This window comes from Gouania willdenowi, chromosome 6 (assembly GCF_900634775.1).
Source record: "Gouania willdenowi chromosome 6, fGouWil2.1, whole genome shotgun sequence".
NCBI lineage: Eukaryota > Metazoa > Chordata > Actinopteri > Blenniiformes > Gobiesocidae > Gouania > Gouania willdenowi.
Genome location: NC_041049.1, coordinates 68,443,992 through 68,464,962, shown reverse-complemented (window position 1 = coordinate 68,464,962; position 20,971 = coordinate 68,443,992). Strand labels below are relative to the sequence as shown.

Sequence of the window (20,971 nt, the reverse complement as noted above, 5' to 3'; positions counted from 1 at the left end):
AATAAATTAAAAAACACACAAAATGGCCAAAAAAAATGCCCAAAATGACTCAAAAGTACACAAAACAACAAAAACATCCAAAGCCCTACTATTTTCTTTCCTGTAATAATGCTCACATCGGTCATTATTCTAAATGCTGTTATGAATATTAATATGTGGCCCTCGGATCAGACAATCACATTTGTGTGGCCCCCCGCTGTGATAAAAGCAACCCATCTGTACAGTACGTGAATGACCTGCTGACCTTGTCTAACCAGTGTTGATCACTGTGTTACACTTTCGATTATTGATCCGCTTTGTATTGATTGCAGGTAACCTGCATGTCCCCACACATGCTCCCCTGTGCCCCCCACACAGTGTACGGGGCCCTGTCCTGGATTCACTCCATCAGTTGTGGCTCAGACAGGGACCTCATCGCTGCTTTGAGCGTAGCTTCCACAGACCCTACATGTGATGTCATCCATTTGCTCTGCACCGACCCCCCCGAGCAGCCTGAGGTTGTGCTCAGTGTCCTGCCTGTGATTACAGCTGGGAAGCCTGTGAATATGTTCTACCTGCAGGAGTCCAACATGGGACTTAACAACAAAACTAGGAACTATTTACAGTGTCTGACCCAGGAAACAGGAGGAAGCGGTCATATCATTTTCTATGACCTGAAGGGAACATTTGGAAAGGTGAGGCTTTTCATTTTTATTATTTAGGATATGTTTACTACTTTTAGTCTGGGCTAACAGACTCAAAATGCCACTTACTTTCTTTTCCTTTTTTTAAAATGGGGCCCGGGGGCCCACCCCCCATTTCCAGTAATTTCCAAATTTATGGGAACATACAGTAGTCGTGTGAAATATCATTTCAAAGGTAATTCACCGTAGATTATGGTTATGCCTCATACAATTTGATTAGGGGCCCACCCCCTTTTCCGGTAATTTCCAAATTTATTGGAACATAGTCGTGTGATATATTGTTTCAAAGACAATTCAACGTAGATTACAATTTTACGATGCACAATTTCATTTGTTTTACTTGGTGGAGTTTTTTGACTGAATTTTTGGGAATGTGGTACGTGCTATTCGGCGCAGAGACATTTTCCATGAGCTTGGCCGTAGTTCATGTGAACTTGTTATAGAAAAATGTTAGATCACATAAACAATTTGAATAAAATTAAATAAATATAATCTACCTCCCTTAATTTAGGCAAAATGTAACGAACCATTTTCATCAGTTTCTGTGACTTCTGTGAGATATTTAGTGCAGTAACAACAAGCGCACTCAGAGAGGGCAAACCTCAGCCTAGCTCCAAATATTAGACATCGGCTGTTATCTAGATCAGTGATCCTGATCATGGTACCATGATTATTAACACTTTAAAGGCTTGAAAGAAATGTCTATGCCCATTAATAACTATATAGTAGGTCCAAATGTTTAGGCAACCCTGTTTTTTATGAAAAATTGCAATGAAATGCACAATCCGGATCTGATCTGGATGAAACTCAGTGAGGTAGCTGAGAAACCAACTCAACTTTACTGAGTCAAATTTGAGATTTAAAAAAAAAAGTGAATTTTGCCAATTTTTTGAGTTTTGAAATTGATCCAGAATCAGTGTATTGATCCGAATCCCCTTCAAAATTTAGTGGAATCTTCAATGGTGTAAGGTCTATGTTTGGTTAAAATCTTCTCAGTACTTTTGACGTAATCCTGCTAACAGACGAACAAACAAATGAGCAAGCACTCAGAGAGGGCAGACATCCACCACACCATAGCAGTCCTTCATATTGTATTGTCACCTAAATGTTTGATCCGGGATATTGATCTGAATCACTTGTTCCCTATCCTGTTTTAAATATTACCTAAAAATTTCATCCAAATCCATTCATTGGTTTTTTATTTAGACTGTACACAGACAAATAAATGAACCCTGGCAAAAAAAAAAAAAAAAATCCTCCTTGGTAGATGTAATGATCAACAGAAAAAGCTAGTGCCTAATAAAAAAATACCTAAAACCTTTTCTCCAAGGCGACGTACAACACGAGCAGGTAGGGTTTAGGGTCTTGCTCAACATCCCAAAATGACGACCCAGCTTGGATTTGAACCAATAACCCTCCAATTACAAACCTGCTTCCACCATCACTCTAACCCACCAAAGACCCTTTGATCAAAGGTTGATTTCTCTGCTTGTGGGTGTTGTCAGGTGATTCCTATGTATGCCACTGTGAGTCCATCATCAATGCCAACAGTCTCTCCAACAAAGTGCCAGCACTGTTCCTCCACCTCCGTCTCTGCACCACACGTGCAACAAAGGCCTTCAACATCTCTGAGGTTGGTCATCAGGGTTTCAATCATTTCTTTATTCCTATTCACACTTTTGACTTGAATCTGTTCACCAGATGCAGTATGGGTAATGATGTGTTCCGTCCACATTCCTCCAGCGTACAATCGAAAGAAAATCTGTGCAGCCCAAACTTCTTTCCAGGATGTCGAGTGCTGGCCAAGAGACAACTGGATGGTTTTTATTCTGTTGGCACAGTAATACAACCAGTGCAGGTGAAACACAACACATACAATAACATGGTTTACAGTCAGAGCAATTAGAGGAAAGTAAAATACAAGAAGTGGACAAATGTGCGACTTATTATTTTGATAGTGAAACATCTCTGTTATAAATATCTTTGTATTGTAGAAGCTGTTATTGCACTTTCTCTAACTTTGACCTAATTGTAGATCAGTTTTAGGAATAACAATGTTTTCTCTAAAACTTCAAAAGACCTTATCACAGATTTACAAAATACTGACTTCCTCAGATCTAACAACAGAAAAACCATATGCAACAATACTTTCTTTATGTCCATTAAATCCAATTGATACAATACAAACTCCTGCCCGGAGCACACATCACCACTCATAAAGCATTCAGAATGGGCTTCATGTCCCCACTGTCCAATCATAACTGATGACGACTTTCATGCACTCTGGATCTGCCCATATATACACAACTGGTCAATAGTTTTAGAACACCCTCATTTCTCCAGTTATTTAGTCCAATGAACAGCTTGAAATGTCACAAAGGTAAGAACTGAACAGACATAGGTTGATAAAAAAGGTTTGGTTACCCAAAGGTGAATAATAATGTGCATTTCAGAATGATACAAATAGGTATTTTTCAGGGAACATGAAGTGGGTTAATAATTTAAAGCTGTTCTGAAGGTTGAATCAGCCTTGAAAGCTGGTGCTACTCATTCCTACAGGTGTTCCTTCCAAACCCTTCTGTCTGCATAAAGCAGTGTTGGCCCACTCTGTGGTACCAGACCCTCATGAGCATCAACTGAACAGTATTGTTCATGGATCCCATCATTTATTTTTCAACTCATATTGCCTTTTTGTTCTATGCTTTCATTTCAGAGTACAATGACATAATAAACTGAATCATTTTCAGTAAAAAAAATGGAAATAGTGTGGTGTTCTATAACTTCTGGTCAGAGGTGGCGAGCAGGTTGTCTGAAATCCTCCACATCCCTCTCTGCCCCATTACTGCAATACTTGGAGATATCTCATTGTTAACCGTTCCCAATCCCTGCATTCCATTAATGCTAATATTATTAATGATTACAAGAAAAAGTTATACTTTTAAATTGCAAAGATTGAACGAAAATATCTATAAAGGCTTATTCACAGACCACTTAAATCTTGAAAAACGAACAGTCTCCACAAAGAACAATACGCCATCATTTAAGAAAACCTGTTTCCCCCGTTTTTACATTACCTCAGAGAATTATTTATCTATATTCCTAAACTTGTTATTGGTGGATACTGTATATTAACTGAAATGTGTAAGGAATGTAAAGAAATCATGACCATTATAATATTTTACTTGTCTTTATATATATATGGTGTTGCCCATGTAACGTCCATTTTGTAGATGTTGACTTTCACTCCTGTATTTACACTTTTCTATCATCAAGCATTTTGGTCTCCTGTTTCTTTTTTCCCCAATATGTCTCACTATTTGCTGCATGTAATTTAAGATACAAACTGTCTGCTTAGTTCTTTTGTTGTTGTTTTTGTTGCTTGTGAAATTATTATTATTATTTATTTATTTATTGTTTTTTAAACAAAAACAAAACAATGTTTCAGTGACATATAGATTACTTAAATAGTAATGACGTTGATTATGATGAACTCAGGGCTGCAGGGACGTCTGGGTTGTCCATTTTGACCACCCACCCACTGGTAGTTTGGGCGCCGTCCCCTCCCAGCACCAGATGGTTCGCTCTGTTGACATGGTCAACGACACACGAGCTCAAGCTCACAGTCTGGTAGCTGGGGATGCTGTCCTGTCGCCATGGCAACCGGATCTAAGAAAATACGGGCCTGGACGAGTGTTGGCAGCTGCAGAGGGCAGAGATGGTTGGAGTGGTATGAGAACCACAACTATTATACACTTTAAACTGGACTGTGTCAGGGTTGGGGTCAATTACATTTTAAATTACAATTACATCTTCAATTATCCATGTTTAATTACAACTCAATTATGATTACGGTGACTCGCATATTTTTTTCAATTACAATTATTATTTTCTCCCTGAAAGTCAATTACAATTATGTCCTTAATTACTTAAGTTTCATTTACAATTACTGAGGCTGAAGTAAAGTAGCCCTTGAAATATAATTTTCCTCCTGTGTTAGCTTTCTGTTAGCGTCTCTTATGATAACGATGTCTTAAATCAGCTGTAAAATACACACAAAAGAAAAATATGATCTATCATCTAATTGGTTTTTGTTAGGCTTCCTAAATCAATTAAAATATTGGTTTTAATATTTTTGGTGTGTGCGTCTGAGCCTTTTATCTTTTTAAAATGGTAAAATGATCCTCAGCTAAGCTTGATATGAAACATATTTTAATGATTGTTAACTACATACAGTATGTGTAAGACATAGAACAGTAACATGGTTCTCAAATTACTATTACAAAGTCAATTTGCCGTAGTCAATTACAATTACAACAGCAGCAGTATTTTCAATTACAGTTACAATGATAACTAGGCAAGACCTGCATTTGCAAGGCAAATACGTATTTTACAATTGTGTATTTTGTTGATTGATTGATTATACTTTATTAATCCCTGAGGGGAAATTCAGTTTCAGTTACATCCCAACCAAGAAACATGAAAGACAATAACACATGGGGGACATATTGTTGTTGAGTAATGTCCCTTTATGTTGTTCTTTTTGCTTAATGAATTGAAAGTAATAATACAGGAAAAACAGAAGACTGAAATTGACCCAAATATTAAATATTATGAGGAAAAAAGTATGTTTTTGTTTTTTTCTGTGATGTCATGAACTTTGACCCCTACCGACCTTTTTACTGGTAGGTCGTACAGCTTCGGTCCAATTAAATAAAATACTCCACTTGGGATGAGCTTTTCATTAATGTAAGCATCAAACTTGTACGCTAAATATTGGTAGTGATATGGAAAATTTTGGTTTTTGACACTTGACGTGACTTTGACATTTTGGCTCCAAAAATGGTCGACTGCCCGTCCTTGACATTATGAGCCCTATGAGATGACATACAGTACGTGTCATTAGTGCTGCATTAATAGCCTAGGAGGAGACTCAATGGAGTTCAAGAAAAATAATACCTCCTAAGAGAACATTTACACCGTAATTGTAATTAATCATTGATTACATTTATAATTGACCCCAACCCTGGACTGTGTAAAGCATTTTCACTGATCTTTAAAAATCACTTGGATGTTTTTTTTCTTTCATGCTCCTGAAGATGGGAGAAGTCTGCAGGTGCTGATGTGGAACACTTCTGTGTCTCTGGTTCCAAACATCCTCGTTTTGCCCATTTCTTCTTCTCACTATGACAGAATTGTCAGGGAACTCCGAAGCTTTAATCCCGCTCCCAGTCCATGCTGCAGCTTCCATTGTTCCCACACTCCACGGATGATCTGCAATGATTGCTGCCCGTCTGTATCATCTTCAGTCTCAAATCACCTCACCTGTAGGTCCATGTTTGAAAGAATGGATGGATTTGATGGGACAAGAAATGATAACCTGGTAGACCTTGAGGAGGAAGATGGAATGAGGAGTAATCCTGAAGATCTATCCTCTTCCTCTTCATCGGTGGATGAAACCAAATCATCAGAATCTAAAGCAGTGAAGCCTCAAAGTAAACAGCAGCGCCCTCCATGGAGGTACTGGAGAAGGACTGGACCAGAACCACATCACAAACAGCCAGGTGAGAACAGAAAAGGGAAAATTATAGATCAGGGGTCACCAACACAAGGCCTGCAGGCCACAGGTAGCCAGCGTGGACCATGTGAGGGGCCCTCAGGAGATCTAGTCACCAATGAGCTTCATTTCAAATCTGATTAACTTTCAAGGATTCAAACTCACAAAGATAAATACATATGACAGATACAGTTTGTACTTAATAGTTTTATTACTGCTGCATGTGGTCAAGTTTTAGTATTAGTATTCTAGGGCGACCGTGGCTCAGGTGGTAGTGGGTCGTCTTCTGATCGAGAGGTTGGGGGTTCGATCCCAGTACCTGACTATGTGTCGAAGTGTCCTTGGGCAAGACACTGAACCCTAAGTTGCTCCCAGTGGTCGACTAGCGCCTTGCATGGCAGTCCTGTCCCACTGGTGTGTGAATGTGAGAGTGATTGGGTGAATGAGCTGATATGTAAAGCGCTTTGAGACTGCTTCAGTGTGGGGATAAAGCGCTATATAAATCAAGTCCATTTACCATTTATTATATGAACCATCTTTAAATGTTTCATTTCACTGTGAAAAATGCCTTTAGGTGTTGCAGATTTTGTGTATGGTCAGTGCTATGTTATATATATTTTTTAAAAAGGCAAGAAAACCTCAAGATTTGATACCTTTTCAACTTACGGCTAACCTTCCTTATCGTACCGTGAAACAGTGAAAATGTATTTATGAAGTGCTTTTATAACTGGTAATCCTTCAGACTATACAGTATCTACAAAGTAGCTCAGTTTCAGAAAGATTGGTGACCAGGGTTGAGGTCAATTCCATTTTTCAGTTACAATTACATTTTCAATTAACCATCTTCAATCACAATTAAATTACAATGACCAGCAATTTTTTTTCCAATTACAATTATTTTTTGTCCCCTGGAAGTCAATTACAATTAATCACAATTACTGAGCCTGAAATAAATAACCTAATAAAAGTTAACCTTAGCATCTCTAATGATAACGGGTCCTAAATCAGCTGTAAAATACACTAAAAACAATACGAATCTATTGATTACCTTGTTAGGCTTCCTAATCAATGAAAATATAGGTTTTAATCATTTTGGTGTGGGTGTCTAAGCCTTTTTTATGTCAGTATACCCCTAGATTTATTTATTTATTATTTAAATGGTAAAATGTGGGAATGCATGATTTGAAACATATTTTAATAATTGTTAACTACATATGTGTAGAACTGTACATAGAACTGTAACATGTTTTTGCCAGTTTTGCATTAAATTATAATTTTTATAGCATTTTCATGGCAATTACAAAGTCAATTATCTAAACTCAATTAAAATGTAATTACAATTAAAACAGCAACAGATTACTAAAATTATAATCATAATTACACAATAATTGTAATTACAATTATAGTTAACCCCCAACCATGTTGGTGATCCCTGCTATAGATATTCAGCAAATATGTTCATGCTTTGGTAAGATTGAGAACATTCCTATTTCATTCTGCAGGAAGCCCCACGTCACAGAAGATACCACAACCAGTGAAGTTCATAGTTCCTATTTCACTGGTCAGCAGATCTCCAAACACCAGCTCCCTGTTCCAGTCCCTTCCTGGTGCCAAAGGACGGAAAAACCCCGCCAGAAACGCCAACTTTAAACCCCAAGACGCTCTCTTTCTGATCACCAGTCCTCAACACGTTTAGACACAATACAATAAGAAATAAATGACTTAAAAAATAGATTTTATTTCAGTATATGAATCTCATGATAATCTAGTGCAGAATTTGGCACAATAAAAAAACACTTAAAGTGCAAAGATATGTCTTACATAGAGTATAAAATAAATACACTGAGCTTTAGCACTGTTGGGATTTTCCTTTTAAAAGGTTCAAAGGTGACTCTTTGGGTAAAGGTCACAGATCAAAGGTGAGGTTGATGCTCTCTCCAGCTTTGACACTGACCAGCTGAGTCTGATGCGGTGACTCCAGGATGCTGGCAGTGACCGCGTACGTCCCCGGTGACACCTCGATGTAGAAATCTTCATCTACCGCTGACACACGCTGCAAAACACAAGTAAAAAGACGTGAAATTAAAAAATTACTTGGTAGAATATATACGAGTCATGGTCCATCTTGTGATCAGACAAGTTCTACGAACACAAAGTATAGTTTATTCCCATCTGTTCATTGGACTTGGGGTAAAAATTACTCATCTTTACTAAATAGCACACAGGAGCTTTTGTTTGGTCTACACCAGAACCTTTAGCTTCATTTGAAGCATTGGAATAGATAAATACTGAAGCAAGAAACATTACATAATGTTATAAGGTGCATTTATTCTACCATATCTGTCTTATTGTGTTGAAATCTGGGGAAACCCGACCAGGTCAGTCGTTCAGCCTAAGCTACCATGGTGATTTAGCCCCATAAAGCGTTAGACAGCTTCATAGTCCTGCACACACTGATTAAATACCGGAAGTTAGTGCGATAAGAGGAAATCCAGCTTCGTAGTACAGGCCCCAAATGTTTGAGATAGATAAATAATTCCAAATTCTTTCAAAATCATCACCTCTACATAACCACAGACTGTATAATCAGTAATATTTGTTTTGTGTGCTTTTCCCCCCACTTTTTAAATTGTTCTGAGCTCTTATTGTAGTTTCAGTTTGTCTCTTACATGTTTCTTTGTTGCTGGTGCCGAGGTCATGTTTCCAGCTCCAGGTTGACTGTGGAATCTGGACACGTGCTTCTTTTCAGCCTCACTGGGCTCGCTGCAGCACCCAGACTTGTAAAAGCGCTGCAATAAACACACAACTGACATTTTAGACATTGGGGGGACTGACACAAAGGTGGTAGATTAATATGTATGTACTGTACTTAACCTGACACTGGTGTGTTGTCTGCACCATAAACTCTGCAATGCTGGTAAAAGCATCACTGAGCTCTGTCGAGGTTCTCTTAAAAAAGAAAAAAAATAATAATAATCTGTAAACTGTAGAAGGTAGAAACTTCAATCCTGATCATAGAACACAATTCACACTATTCAATAAATCTAAATTACATACATTAACAGAAATTGTAGCTTTTCAAACAAGTAAAATAGCATTTAAAGCACAACTTTTCCCTAAAAATATTCAGAAACTATTTAATGAAAAAGCTGAGACAAAATGAACATTATGTCACTAAAAAAAAAAAAAAAAGCTTTTGTGTGTCAGTGAGTGGTACCAGGTTGTGGAACAGTTTGTGTGTTGAAATAATAAAAAAACATCTGAATTTAAAGCAATTTAAACATAAATACATAACATTTATCTGCTCAAAGCATAAGTGTTAAAGAGAAAAAAATTCTGAACAAGCGTGTATATGCTTGTGTATGTGTGGATGAATGAATGTATAGTGGATTACATGAATTGTATAATTATATGGATATATATCAATGAATTAGGTGTATATATATATATATATATACAATTTAAAAAATAATAATAAACTCATCCCTTAGCATCTCAGCATAGTGTGAATAAAAAATTAAACGTGACTGTGGCACACACATAGCTACTCAAAGGGTAAACACGTGTAAACAAAGAGGGGGCGGGCTCACATCGCACTACGGTAACCCACAAGGACGGAACGCAAAAAAGACCGAAAAGCTGTGGTGGGAAAAAAAAAAAAAAATAAATAAATACATTTAAAAAATGAGTAAATTAATCCAAAAAAATATATATATATATATATATATATATTTTTTAAATAAAAATCGTTTTTATCTACAAATTTGACAAATCAATTAGATAATTTTTTTTGCCCAGCCCTAATATATATATATATATTTATGGTGTAAATAGGTGTATATATGTACAGTATAGTACTAGATATTACAAAGTGTAGGATCATATACTGTAAGTTTATACTTCCTCCTACTCCTTTTCGAACATGTACAGGCTTCACAAGCACGATTCTGTAACCATTTGTTCACTATTTGCTTTGTTTGATTTATTATTTTTTAAATTACTATTACTTTTTTATTTTGGTAGATACACTGCTGTTGTGTTCATGTTAGAAATAAAATTCAATCAATCAAATGTACCTCAGCAGCTGGTGAGGGGTCCTCCTCCCTGACAGACGCAGTGATGGTCGCCCAGTCTACGCTACGCCTGGAGGCTCGCTCCAGCACCTCCAAACCCAACCTGGCAGAGCGACGCAGGGAGGTCTCCAGCCAGCCTCGATCTGCCATAAACAGGTTGAAGAAAGAACCTGGAGGACCTTCAACCTGAGCAAAAGAAAGAACAATCAATCTATACATTTTATTTTGTGTTAGTTACTTAGAATCAATGCTACATTTTATCTGCAGCTAACATTTAATATTAAACACAGATGGTCTTTTTCATTATTAGTACAAATGCATTTACATTTTAATACATAAAATGATAGTAATACCATATGTAGATTATATTAAATAGATTGTAAAGCCTCCACTCACCAATATAAAGAGCCTTTATTTATTACAATTAATGTGGGAGTCAATAAATAACAAATAATTTAGGCAGGATTAAGTTATATATATATATATATATTACGTATAAAATAAGTGTTTTATGAATGGGTTTAAGTTTCATTTACTTAAACCTAGTAACATGTATCGTAAAACAACAAAATAACGTTTAAAAAAAAAAAGGTATCGGGGACTGTAAGATAAAACTAAAGATTCCAACAAGTTCCTTTAGTCTTTAAATGACAGGTTTGGCCACGCCCAGAAAGAACACACAAGGATCAGTAGATGCCTATGAGGAAGACTGATACTTGGCAGCCGAAACGTGAAGAATTCGAAGTCAATTTACTGAAAAACGTTGTTTGAATAAATAAAACCGGAACATAGCAAAAGCAGTAAAGATCTACTGATTGTACAGCAAATATCACTCATAGGGTATAGGCGTGACGTCACTACCGGGTCATGTCGGTGACAGCTCAGTGAAAACAAACCTTCAGAATATTGATACATTGTTGCTAATTTACAATCACGGAAGGTTAACAGTAAAGAACTGTAGCTTTGATTAACTCGTTGACTGAAAGCATCAGAAAACCTTTGACAGATAACAGAAGCACGTGTTTTTGTGCGCGGAAACTTTACTTCCGGTTTACATCCCAACTAAAAGAATGCGCCAAACATACAGTTAGCTAGCGTTAGCAGACGTAGTTTATTTTCAAAACCAGTTCGTTTTTAGTAGGTTTTGTACTCGGCTTGTTGTTACCTCGTCTGTGCGTCCTCATGAATCAAGTCGCCGTCAGCGAGGCAGTTTTTAATGATACAACCGGAAGTCGTGCTTGTCAGGCCACGCCCACAACAGAATCACACAAAAACACAAACGGAAAACTAAAGACACAATATACTAAATGTAAAACAATTTTCCTATATTCTTTATTTTAGTCAATATGCTTTTTTAATGAAATGTAAGCTTTAGCAGTGAACAGGACTTGAGGAAATATACATATGTATTTTATTTTTATTTTAAATTCCTTTTTATTATGATTTTCCAGGTCCATACAGTCACAAACATGTTGGGGTAAACCTCAATGACTTATAAAGTACAATAAAAAAAATACACAAAAGTCCACTTTAGACAAATGATGGTCGTATTGGCGTGACATACGTTATCCATGTTTCCCATCTTTTCAAACAAGTTCTGATTAACCACGGTCGGGCCCGCGGAACGACTCCGCGCCAAATAGCACATACCACGTTCCCGAGAGTTCAGTGAAATTACTCGGTTTCACAGAGTAAAACAAATCACAGTGTGCAACATAAAATCGTAATCTACGTTGAATTGCCTTTGAAACGATATATCACACGACTATGTTTCGATAAATTTAGAAATTACCGGAAAAGGGGGTGGGCCCCGGGGTCCCCTACCCCATTTGAAAAAAAAAGGGCTCCGAGTGTCTCATCATATTCATTCATAGTCTTCTTACCAAACTGCATTTCGATCTAACGAGAACTAACGGAGGAGTAGTCATTTGAAAAATGGGCCCCCCCGTGACACGTACAGGGTAATGGGCCCCATTTATATATTGGTATGTGCCAATTATTTTGTACCACCAACCATCGTAATATTTGACTCGCAAATAAATGAGAAATCGACTTTTGTTTTATTTATTTTTGGGGGCCCAAATTGAAAATCGGGCTCCCAGCATCGCTGCGTACACATCCATAGATTATACTTACAGGAAGAAGAAGTCCTCCCAATCTTCTTTTTTTAAAAACTAGATTTCCTTCCTGTTTTACATACAGTGAACTCCATTTGGTTTGTTGTAACCCCTCGTAGAATCTTGAGGTGAGTTTCTGGTTAGAATCAGCTCAATAAGCCTCTATAAACATTTTTAACAGAATATAGTCCCAGCCTACTTGTAAAAATCCCTTTTGCATTTAGATAATATAATGCCGGACCTGAAGTTGCCTGTAAAAATCATCCTTATCCAAGCCAAACTGCCTCTTCAGATTTTGGAAGCTATTCATAAAAATGTGGAGTATGCTGTTAAACCTTGTGAAACCCATCTCACAAGTCTTGCGTCCATACTTTCAGGAATAAAATCTGGATCATGTACGTCCTCTCTCAGGTGATTTTCAGCTACTACCTTGTTCCACATCTGAAGTGACAAACATATCCATGGGTTACCCACAACCTTTAAATTAGTCATCATTGCCTTTATCCCCAATTGCAGCCTTAATCAGAATTTTTTCTATCACTTTCAATCTCCTTCCATCTAGCAACGTATCCTGGGTTCCACCAGCATAACAATGGCCTCCATTGAGCAGCAATATAGTAATCTAAAGCACGGGAGAACGATATACTGCAAACACTGGTATCTGATTCTTGGCCTCCGTCCATACTTAAGGCTTACTAACTTTGAACAAACTGAAAACTATTTTTTTTAAATATCTTGAGTTGCTGTGGATAACTTTTGACTCAAATTGTCAGGAGCACGTTGTCTAAGCTGCCTTTGTCTGGCTCAACCCGGTAGTTGTATTTTTTCATTTTACAAATTATCACAATTTTGTCATGAAAAGCATGAAGTGAAACGTTAAGGTTTTTTTCTTTTCTTACTGTGGTAAATGTTGAGCTGAGTTCAGTTTACAAAGTGCCACAGATCCACATTGTGGATTTTTCAGAAAATGGAAAGCTGCCTGCACCCATAATTAGGAAGTAGTGTCCCCAGTAATAAGGTGGATACAGCAGATTACCTGCGTAACATGAGGAATTAATCAGCTGTAATAAATAATTTGGCCATGCTTGGATCTCCACCACCGTGACCCCCTCCCCCAAATGAATGCTCCATGTAAACATCTGCACACTGCTTCCAAGGTGTTACAGCAAGTCATATTTCACAGGTGTGTCAGACTAATAAAGATGAATCTAATGTTGATTTCTTACCTTTAAATTTCAAGAGACTTGAAATACAATTAAACTTTGTGAATAGCAGCAATATATAATTTTAAAATGGAAATTAGAAGGATGTCCAAACTTAAGCTTTACTGGACAGCTTTAATTTCAAGCAAAGCATCATGAGTCATCAATTAAGCTTAAAATTAAGGATGTGGAGGCGATATTAGCCATAAAATCTATCAGTTGACTGACATTGGTATCGGTTTAGCGCCAATTTTTTTAATTATTGTGCCATTTCTCTGCATTTGTCATCTTGATGTTTAACATGTAGTGTCATTTTCTGACAGGCAGTTTTTTGTTGTCCACAAATACCGAAAACCACGTATGTGCACTTTTTTTTAGGTTAAAAATAAGTATGACACTTTCCCTATTAAGTTTAATTGGTTTTCCTGTTTTGCATAGATGAGGTTTTATGTAGAATACATGAAGTGGGGCACTACATTGAAAGTAGGCTAAATGTTTATTCCAAGAAAATAGATAATGACCTATAAATACATTGGGGTGTCTATGCATGTACAGTATCTCTATTGGTTAATATCAGAATTTAAGCACTGGACAATATTGGAAATAAGCAAAAAGCTCCCATTGAACATCTCATTACAACTGTTTTCGTTCATTAGAGCCAATTTATTTATTTATACTCATTAGGAGGAATAGATGCTTTGTCATTGCAAGGAGTGCAATTACAATATTGTCTTTGATCACTCTTACTAATGTGTGGCTGTAATTTGGTCAGGATGGCACATCAGCCGTTTCACCCCACTAACTCACGTAAAGTAAACAAAGTGATATTATTCAACTTATCCCCCCTAAAAGAATTAAACAACCTGCGTCACTGGTTTAATTGAAAAGTGAGCACAACAGGCAATAATCTATTTATACAGTTTATTTTTGCAAAAAAAACATACTGACTGGAGCATTATGCCATTAAAACACAGGCTCCGCCCACAGACTTGATTTTCTCCTCGGCCTGACGGCTGAAGAACTTTGCCTTGACGATCACGGGCTGTTTGGGAAGTTTGCCTTTTCCCAAAACTTTGTAGTAGCCCTGCAAAAAAAAAACAAAAAAAAAACAAAACAAAAATTAGTTGGAACAACAAAATCAGTCACATAAACTTAGAACTGCATTCAAACCAACCACTAACATTTATTAACAAACCAACCACTGGGTTTAAACTATCCACAACTTTTGAATATGTTCATATTGCACTAATTTTCAAATATTGTTCATTCAAATGGTAGATTATAAATGAAATACTTATACATTTTAAAGGATATTTTCAAAACAGGTTGAGCTGCTGATTCAGATTATACATATTAAATTGTATATAATCTATAATGAATTGTCTCGTGTTTGAATACAAATACTATGTTTTTTTAAACAGCAATTCATCAATGGTCAGAAACAAAAAAATACTGTGAGAATGTGCATAATTAGAGCTGGGTGATATGGACCAAAACTGATATTTTTTCCCCAAAAAGCTGCACAATATGAGCCACTTTTGGCTTTTTCTCTAAGAGACAGCACGTGCGAGTGAGTTCTGTGGTGTGGCTTGTTTAGGTGAAGGTCTGGGTTAGGACATTGATCATCTAACTGGGCTTTTTAAGCTGTTCTGAGATGTAGAGAAAGCAGAGAGTCCTAAAATAGAATAGACCATTATTGATCCCCAAAGGGGAAATTTGCATGTTACCACTGCACAACAGAAGCACAGACAGTAACAGAAATAACCACCAACATAGTATAATAATGCAATATTAAAGGCTGTAGGACATGCACAAATTAGGAAAAACAATATGCAAATGACAATTGAGGAATATGAAAATTAGTATGTGAATAAAAACAAGCTATAAAATATATTGATACAGGTGATATTGTAATTTTCTATATCGCCAAAATAGAAAACTAGGCTTTACGCTGATCTGATCGCTATACCAAAGTGGCTGATATTATGCATTTTATGCAATTAATGTGATCGGCTGTAATGTCTTAATTTGCCAATACGATCAACGACGTCATAGTCGTGATGAAACTCTGTAGACGTTCCCATTGCATTGTTTTATCGTCTCATTTACACTGCAGTGGACGACACAGAAGAACGTGTTTGTGCATGCGCCCCACCCTGTGAATACGGACTATAAGCAGTAGTAGGTTTTGAGATGCCACAGTCAGTAAATATGTATTTGCTCATAATGCTTACGCTAATGCTAGTGGAGGCGTCACATAGTTCCAGCGTGGTCTGCTTCCACAGCTTCATCTCCAACTCTCTCGTAGTTGCTTATAATTGATCTGCTCCGGTCTCTCACGCGCTCTCACGATCGAGTGACTAGGGCATTCATTCGCAGTTAAAGGGCCACGCACGCACACTGACAACAAATGTTACGTTATGGAAATTCTTCAACTCTTCCACTCCCTCACAGTCACAAGGCTGCTTTTAGGTCCCGAAAAATAGTTTTTTCCCCTCGTTAATCTGTATTAGGTATTACCAAAGGAGTTAGGTTGTTACCTAAAAAAATATGAACGGAGATCGTTTTTTTAAACTCACTGATCGGTCCAAAAATCCTGATCGTGTAAAGCCTATAGAAAACTTGATATAATGCATCGATTCATAATCAAATCGCAGTCCCTGTGATCATATTTAAATCCCACCCCTTAAAAACACAACCTAGAGCTGCCCTGAGAAAAGCCACATAAACTTCACTCACACGTGCTGTCCCTAATAGATAGAAAAAGCCAAAAGTGGTACATGTTGATATTCTGCATCAAAATCCTCAGAGAAAAAAAATAATTACATATTGAGTTTTATACCGTGTATTGAGATTTTGGAGAAAAAAAAAACAAAATACTGAGGTAGAATTATGTTCCATGGCACCCAGCTCTAGTTTGTATACACTATAAACTTCATTTTAAACCAAACAATGCACAAAAATCTGAGTTATTTACAAGTCAAGACAAGACTTTTTTCTAATGAATCATGTCAGTATTTGTGCTTTAGCGACACTCACAGGTGTAACAGTTGCATCAAGGTTTACTGTGCAGACATTCATTGAACTCTGCTTTTGAAGACGGTCATGTACTCACAGCGCGTACGACATCAATGATGGGGGCCGGTCCCTCAGGCTTCTTGCCGTAGTTGACCCGAGTCTGCTCGCTCACCAGTGTCCACAGTTTGTCCAGGTTGATGGTGGGGCAGTGAGTCGTATTCCTCTTCAGATGGTAATGTCTCATACCCACCTTACCAAAGTACCCCGGATGGCTGAAGAAAAAAAAGAGAGTCAGATACATTTCAACTGAAATGAGAGCAAACCATTTGGCCATTGTTTGCTTGAGTTCAACTAAAGACAAACAATGCAGTATTTTTATTGATGGATCATATATTAATTTACTATGTTATGAAAAGTAAACACTAACTACCAACTGAATTATAGAGTAAACAATACACACAATACATGAACTTTTTTTTTAAACTCACAAATTCAAATTGTGACAGATGGCACAGAATGTAACTACCAACATTTTCTCAGGTTCAGATTACATTTATAATGAAGTGAAAATTATATTATTTCACACCAATGATGACAAAAACTTGTAACTGCCCATGTGGCTGACTGGACAATGAGTGAGGCCAGTCGGTGAATAGGACCAGTAGTTTCTCTAAGAGTACTCTAGCACACCAAGACAACAATGCATGTCAAGGTGAGACTCTAGTCTCTACACAATAGTGCACAACAGTATGTTTACACAGACAGGAGAGGTGAAGTAGATTTCAGAAAAAACCCCAAAACAATTCATTGTCTTTCCACAGTTACAACCAAACAAAGCTGCTGTCCTGCAGGTTTAACACCTTTGATAAACCTTTATGTCATCACCCACCTCTGGAGAGGATCCAATACTTGGGCTTTCTAAATTTGAGATTGTTTAAAAATCTTTTGCAGACCCCGCGCAGAAAACCAAGCATAGAACAGTTTTGCTCAGATTGTGTGTGCTCCGATAATCTCCACACAGCACACACACGATTCTGTCCAACCACTGATCTTTCTCCAAGACAGAAATCTCACGTGATCAAAAAAGATCTAACAATCTACTCTAATGCTAAATTTGAAGTAATGTGAGATTTTCAGACACCCTGCTTGAAAAAGCAAACCAAGTAAACTAGATTATGCTGCGTTCGATTGCACTAGGAACCTGGATAAATCTGACAAAATGAATCGGAAAAGTGTCCTTGAGCTTGGGACCCCGACTCGGGAATTCGGGCAGGATCCAAGCAGCCCAAGTCGATCAGAATGGCGGCACACATTGTGAAATGTAACTTTCTCAACTTCTACTTTCGTTGTCTAATTAATTTGGCATTTGTGTAATTAAAAGTGTAGAATAACCTTGTGGTGGCTTTCCATTTCCACTTTGGTCATTTGAACTCTGCTCAGTTTAATACATTCTTTCTACAGTCTATGATTCAATGGCGTATGCAGGATTCCCCTTGCTGGAGCAATCAACTCATACCTACAGTATATGACCTCTCTCATACCCTCAAGTAGCTAATATATTTCCCCAGCAGCCTTTTTTTCTCCTCTAAAAATATCAAAACAAACCTAAGTTTACTGTGGCCAGTCATGTTCTCTGAGATTAATGAATGAAACAAATTCACCTAGGATATCGAAATTGACGACTTGGCCCTATCCAGCATTATACAGTCAGCAATAAGGTAGCAAACTAACATGCTTTTAATCGTACTGTTAATATAGCTGTTTATTTAATGCCAGATCAAAAGTATTTCACGCTGTGGTATGACTGGTGCCAGTAAATGTTTTTGAATAGAAAACATGCCGAAGTATAAGAACCTAGGGCTGGGCGATATGGACCAAAACTCTTATCTCAATATTTTTTCTCAAAATGGCAATATACGTTATAAATCTTGATATTTTCTAACTCAAATTCTTACCAGAAAGAATTCAGGGTTACATTTACTGATGCAAAATGCCACACAGGCTATTTAATTAAACAGCTGCACAATGTGCCACTTTTGGCTTTTTCTCTTATAAGGGACAGCACATGTGAGTGAGTTCTGTAGTGTGGCTTGTTTAGGGGAAGGTATGGGTTAAGACACACTCAGCAATCTAACTGTGCTTTTCATGCTTTGTAGCAAAGGCAGAGACTCCTCAAACATGTATTTTAAAACAAAACAAGCTACAAAAGAATATAGGCTGTTGCTATAGTTCCGGACTCGGGCCCCAGACAAACAGGCCTATAGTTCTGGCGGACCCTTCCCCTTCTAGCTATAGTTATGTCAGTTTTATTTTAGCCCTAACCCAGGAGGAAATACCCTTAAATGTTTCTTTTTTTTCCAATAGAAGTATTATTAAAGGCAGAATTTGCCGTTTTGAATATGTTAAAAAGATATATGTCAAGAGTGGGATTTGAGCCCCCTCCAGCGGAAGGAAGAATCCTGGAGTGTGGCACCTTTTAGACCACTTGGCCATCCCGACATGGCGGTAACATAGGCACATTACGCCACTTACGTAGGAAGGTCTGGCAGTGACGATATTGTGCATGCACTCTAGATACTACAAATAATATATATGTATATCGATTTGTTATAAGTGATATTGTAATTTTCTATATCCCCCAAATAGAAAACTCAATATATCGCCCAGCTCTACTAGAACCCATAACCAGTGGCCATGATAAACAAACATGCTATTAAAACCCTCTTATAATGACTAATAAAAAAATATATTCATTGATTCTACTAATATCTCTCTATAGTTAGAATAAACTTACTATTTATCCATGTTGATTCTGTGGTGATGCATACCACCAGCATTACCACGACCTCCAGGATGCTTTCTGTGTTTACCTATAAAGAGATAAAGGTATTAGTTCATTATTCCATGATATTTAATTATCTTTATCTTAATCCATGCGTGTTTTTAACTCACCAACGCGACCATGTCCGTGGCTAACGTGCCCTCGGAGCTTCCTGGTCTTGGACTTCTTGGTCGGCTGTCAAAAAACGATTAAAACAATTAACCACAATAGTTACTGTAGACTGCACAAGCACCTGCTTCTAATTTATACTATAAGCAGGTAAAAGTTCTACTGACTGCACATCTGGACACACGGAGCCTCGCTCTGGATGCTAACTAATGCTAACTAGCTTGATACGGTGTTAACCAATGACAATGACAACATATGGCACACAATTATCCAGCTCAATTTATACATTATTATACTTTCAACGTGAATAAGACATGTGTTGGCCACACTTGTGGTTTATAACACTATCAATGAGAAGGACTGAATAGTCCCAGGCCCAGGAGGAGCGGAGCTATCACTAAGAACAGCTCAGAAATCCTCACAATAACTCAAAAAACACAGGAATAACACCAGGAAGGTGATCGAATAGAGTGGACAGACAATAATAAGGCAATGTCTGGCATTCTAAGGCACGACCACATGAGGATGGGGGCAGATTTAACACCGGTTCACCGCTCAGAGATTCATGATAGCACCTACCATCTCGGAGGCTAGTTGAAAGAGGAACGGGATTTGGAAACAACGCGGTTTTGTGCGAGATTTCCGTTTCGGCTGAAAAATGTATAGTGACATCTGGTGGTGAGAATAATAACATCATCATCGTCATTAAAAGCGAAATGCTAAAATTATAAGTAGTGGCTTGATTTAAACAAATTATCTGAAGAAAATCAAGTTTATGATATTTGAAAAAAATCAAAATCAAGCAAGAAGTGTGTCTGTAAATGTTGAAATTACGTTTCTTGGTGCTAAAAACCTCATAATAAACATTTGTAAGGTATTCAGAAGTATTGGAATTATGAGTAAAAATAAACATATTTTAGATCAAAAATCACTTCGGACATATGGGGAACAACTACATATAAAAACAATCAGCTTAAATAAATAAATGAATTAATTAATTTTAAAAAATCCACATATAAATAATAATAATAATAATAATAATAATAATAATAATAATAGACAAATTATTCACCACTCAATGGCATGTAAATCATGCCTCTTAAAACACATTCCCAAAACGATTTTTTAAAAATGGTTGGTTTTTATCAGACTCACAATGCTGCTTTGCTTTGGTCATGTTCACACCATAGTTAAAAAGGGTTTATATTATTCACCTTTTCTCCACTTGTGTCACACTGATGAGAGATGAAACCTTTAGATAAGAAAGACACTGGAAAAATGAACATCTGAAAACACTCACTTTGGGAAAAACACTGGAAAACTGATTTTTTTATCCATTACCCCAAGGCTACATCTACAGCACACAATGTGCTC

At 37.1% G+C, this 20,971-nt stretch overlaps 2 protein-coding genes and 1 non-coding gene across 4 annotated transcripts; all 3 read right to left on the bottom strand.

Moving 5' to 3' along the window:
• Positions 1–8,022: 8,022 nt before the first annotated feature.
• akip1 (A kinase (PRKA) interacting protein 1) lies at positions 8,023–11,571 on the bottom strand. Of its 2 annotated transcripts, none has more exons than XM_028450809.1 (5): positions 11,476–11,571; positions 10,314–10,496; positions 9,112–9,186; positions 8,907–9,026; positions 8,023–8,290 (listed from the first exon to the last, which is right to left on the bottom strand). In XM_028450809.1, the coding sequence occupies exons 2-5, from the start codon at positions 10,458–10,460 to the stop codon at positions 8,144–8,146; spliced, it is 489 nt and encodes a 162-aa protein (XP_028306610.1). In that variant the 5' UTR covers positions 10,461–10,496; positions 11,476–11,571; the 3' UTR covers positions 8,023–8,143. The 2 variants fall into 2 exon arrangements, with proteins under 2 accessions (XP_028306610.1, XP_028306612.1); XM_028450811.1 differs by lacking the exon at positions 11,476–11,571 and adding an exon at positions 10,707–11,113.
• A 2,964-nt stretch (positions 11,572–14,535) lies between these two features.
• rpl27a (ribosomal protein L27a) lies at positions 14,536–20,242 on the bottom strand. Its single transcript, XM_028449672.1, has 5 exons — positions 20,177–20,242; positions 19,600–19,663; positions 19,442–19,517; positions 16,745–16,919; positions 14,536–14,713 (listed from the first exon to the last, which is right to left on the bottom strand). The coding sequence occupies exons 1-5, from the start codon at positions 20,177–20,179 to the stop codon at positions 14,585–14,587; spliced, it is 447 nt and encodes a 148-aa protein (XP_028305473.1). The 5' UTR covers positions 20,180–20,242; the 3' UTR covers positions 14,536–14,584.
• On the bottom strand, positions 17,248–17,378 carry LOC114466280 (small nucleolar RNA SNORA3/SNORA45 family). Its single transcript, XR_003674429.1, has one exon. It is a non-coding gene; the product is annotated as a small nucleolar RNA SNORA3/SNORA45 family (small nucleolar RNA).
• Positions 20,243–20,971: the final 729 nt, after the last annotated feature.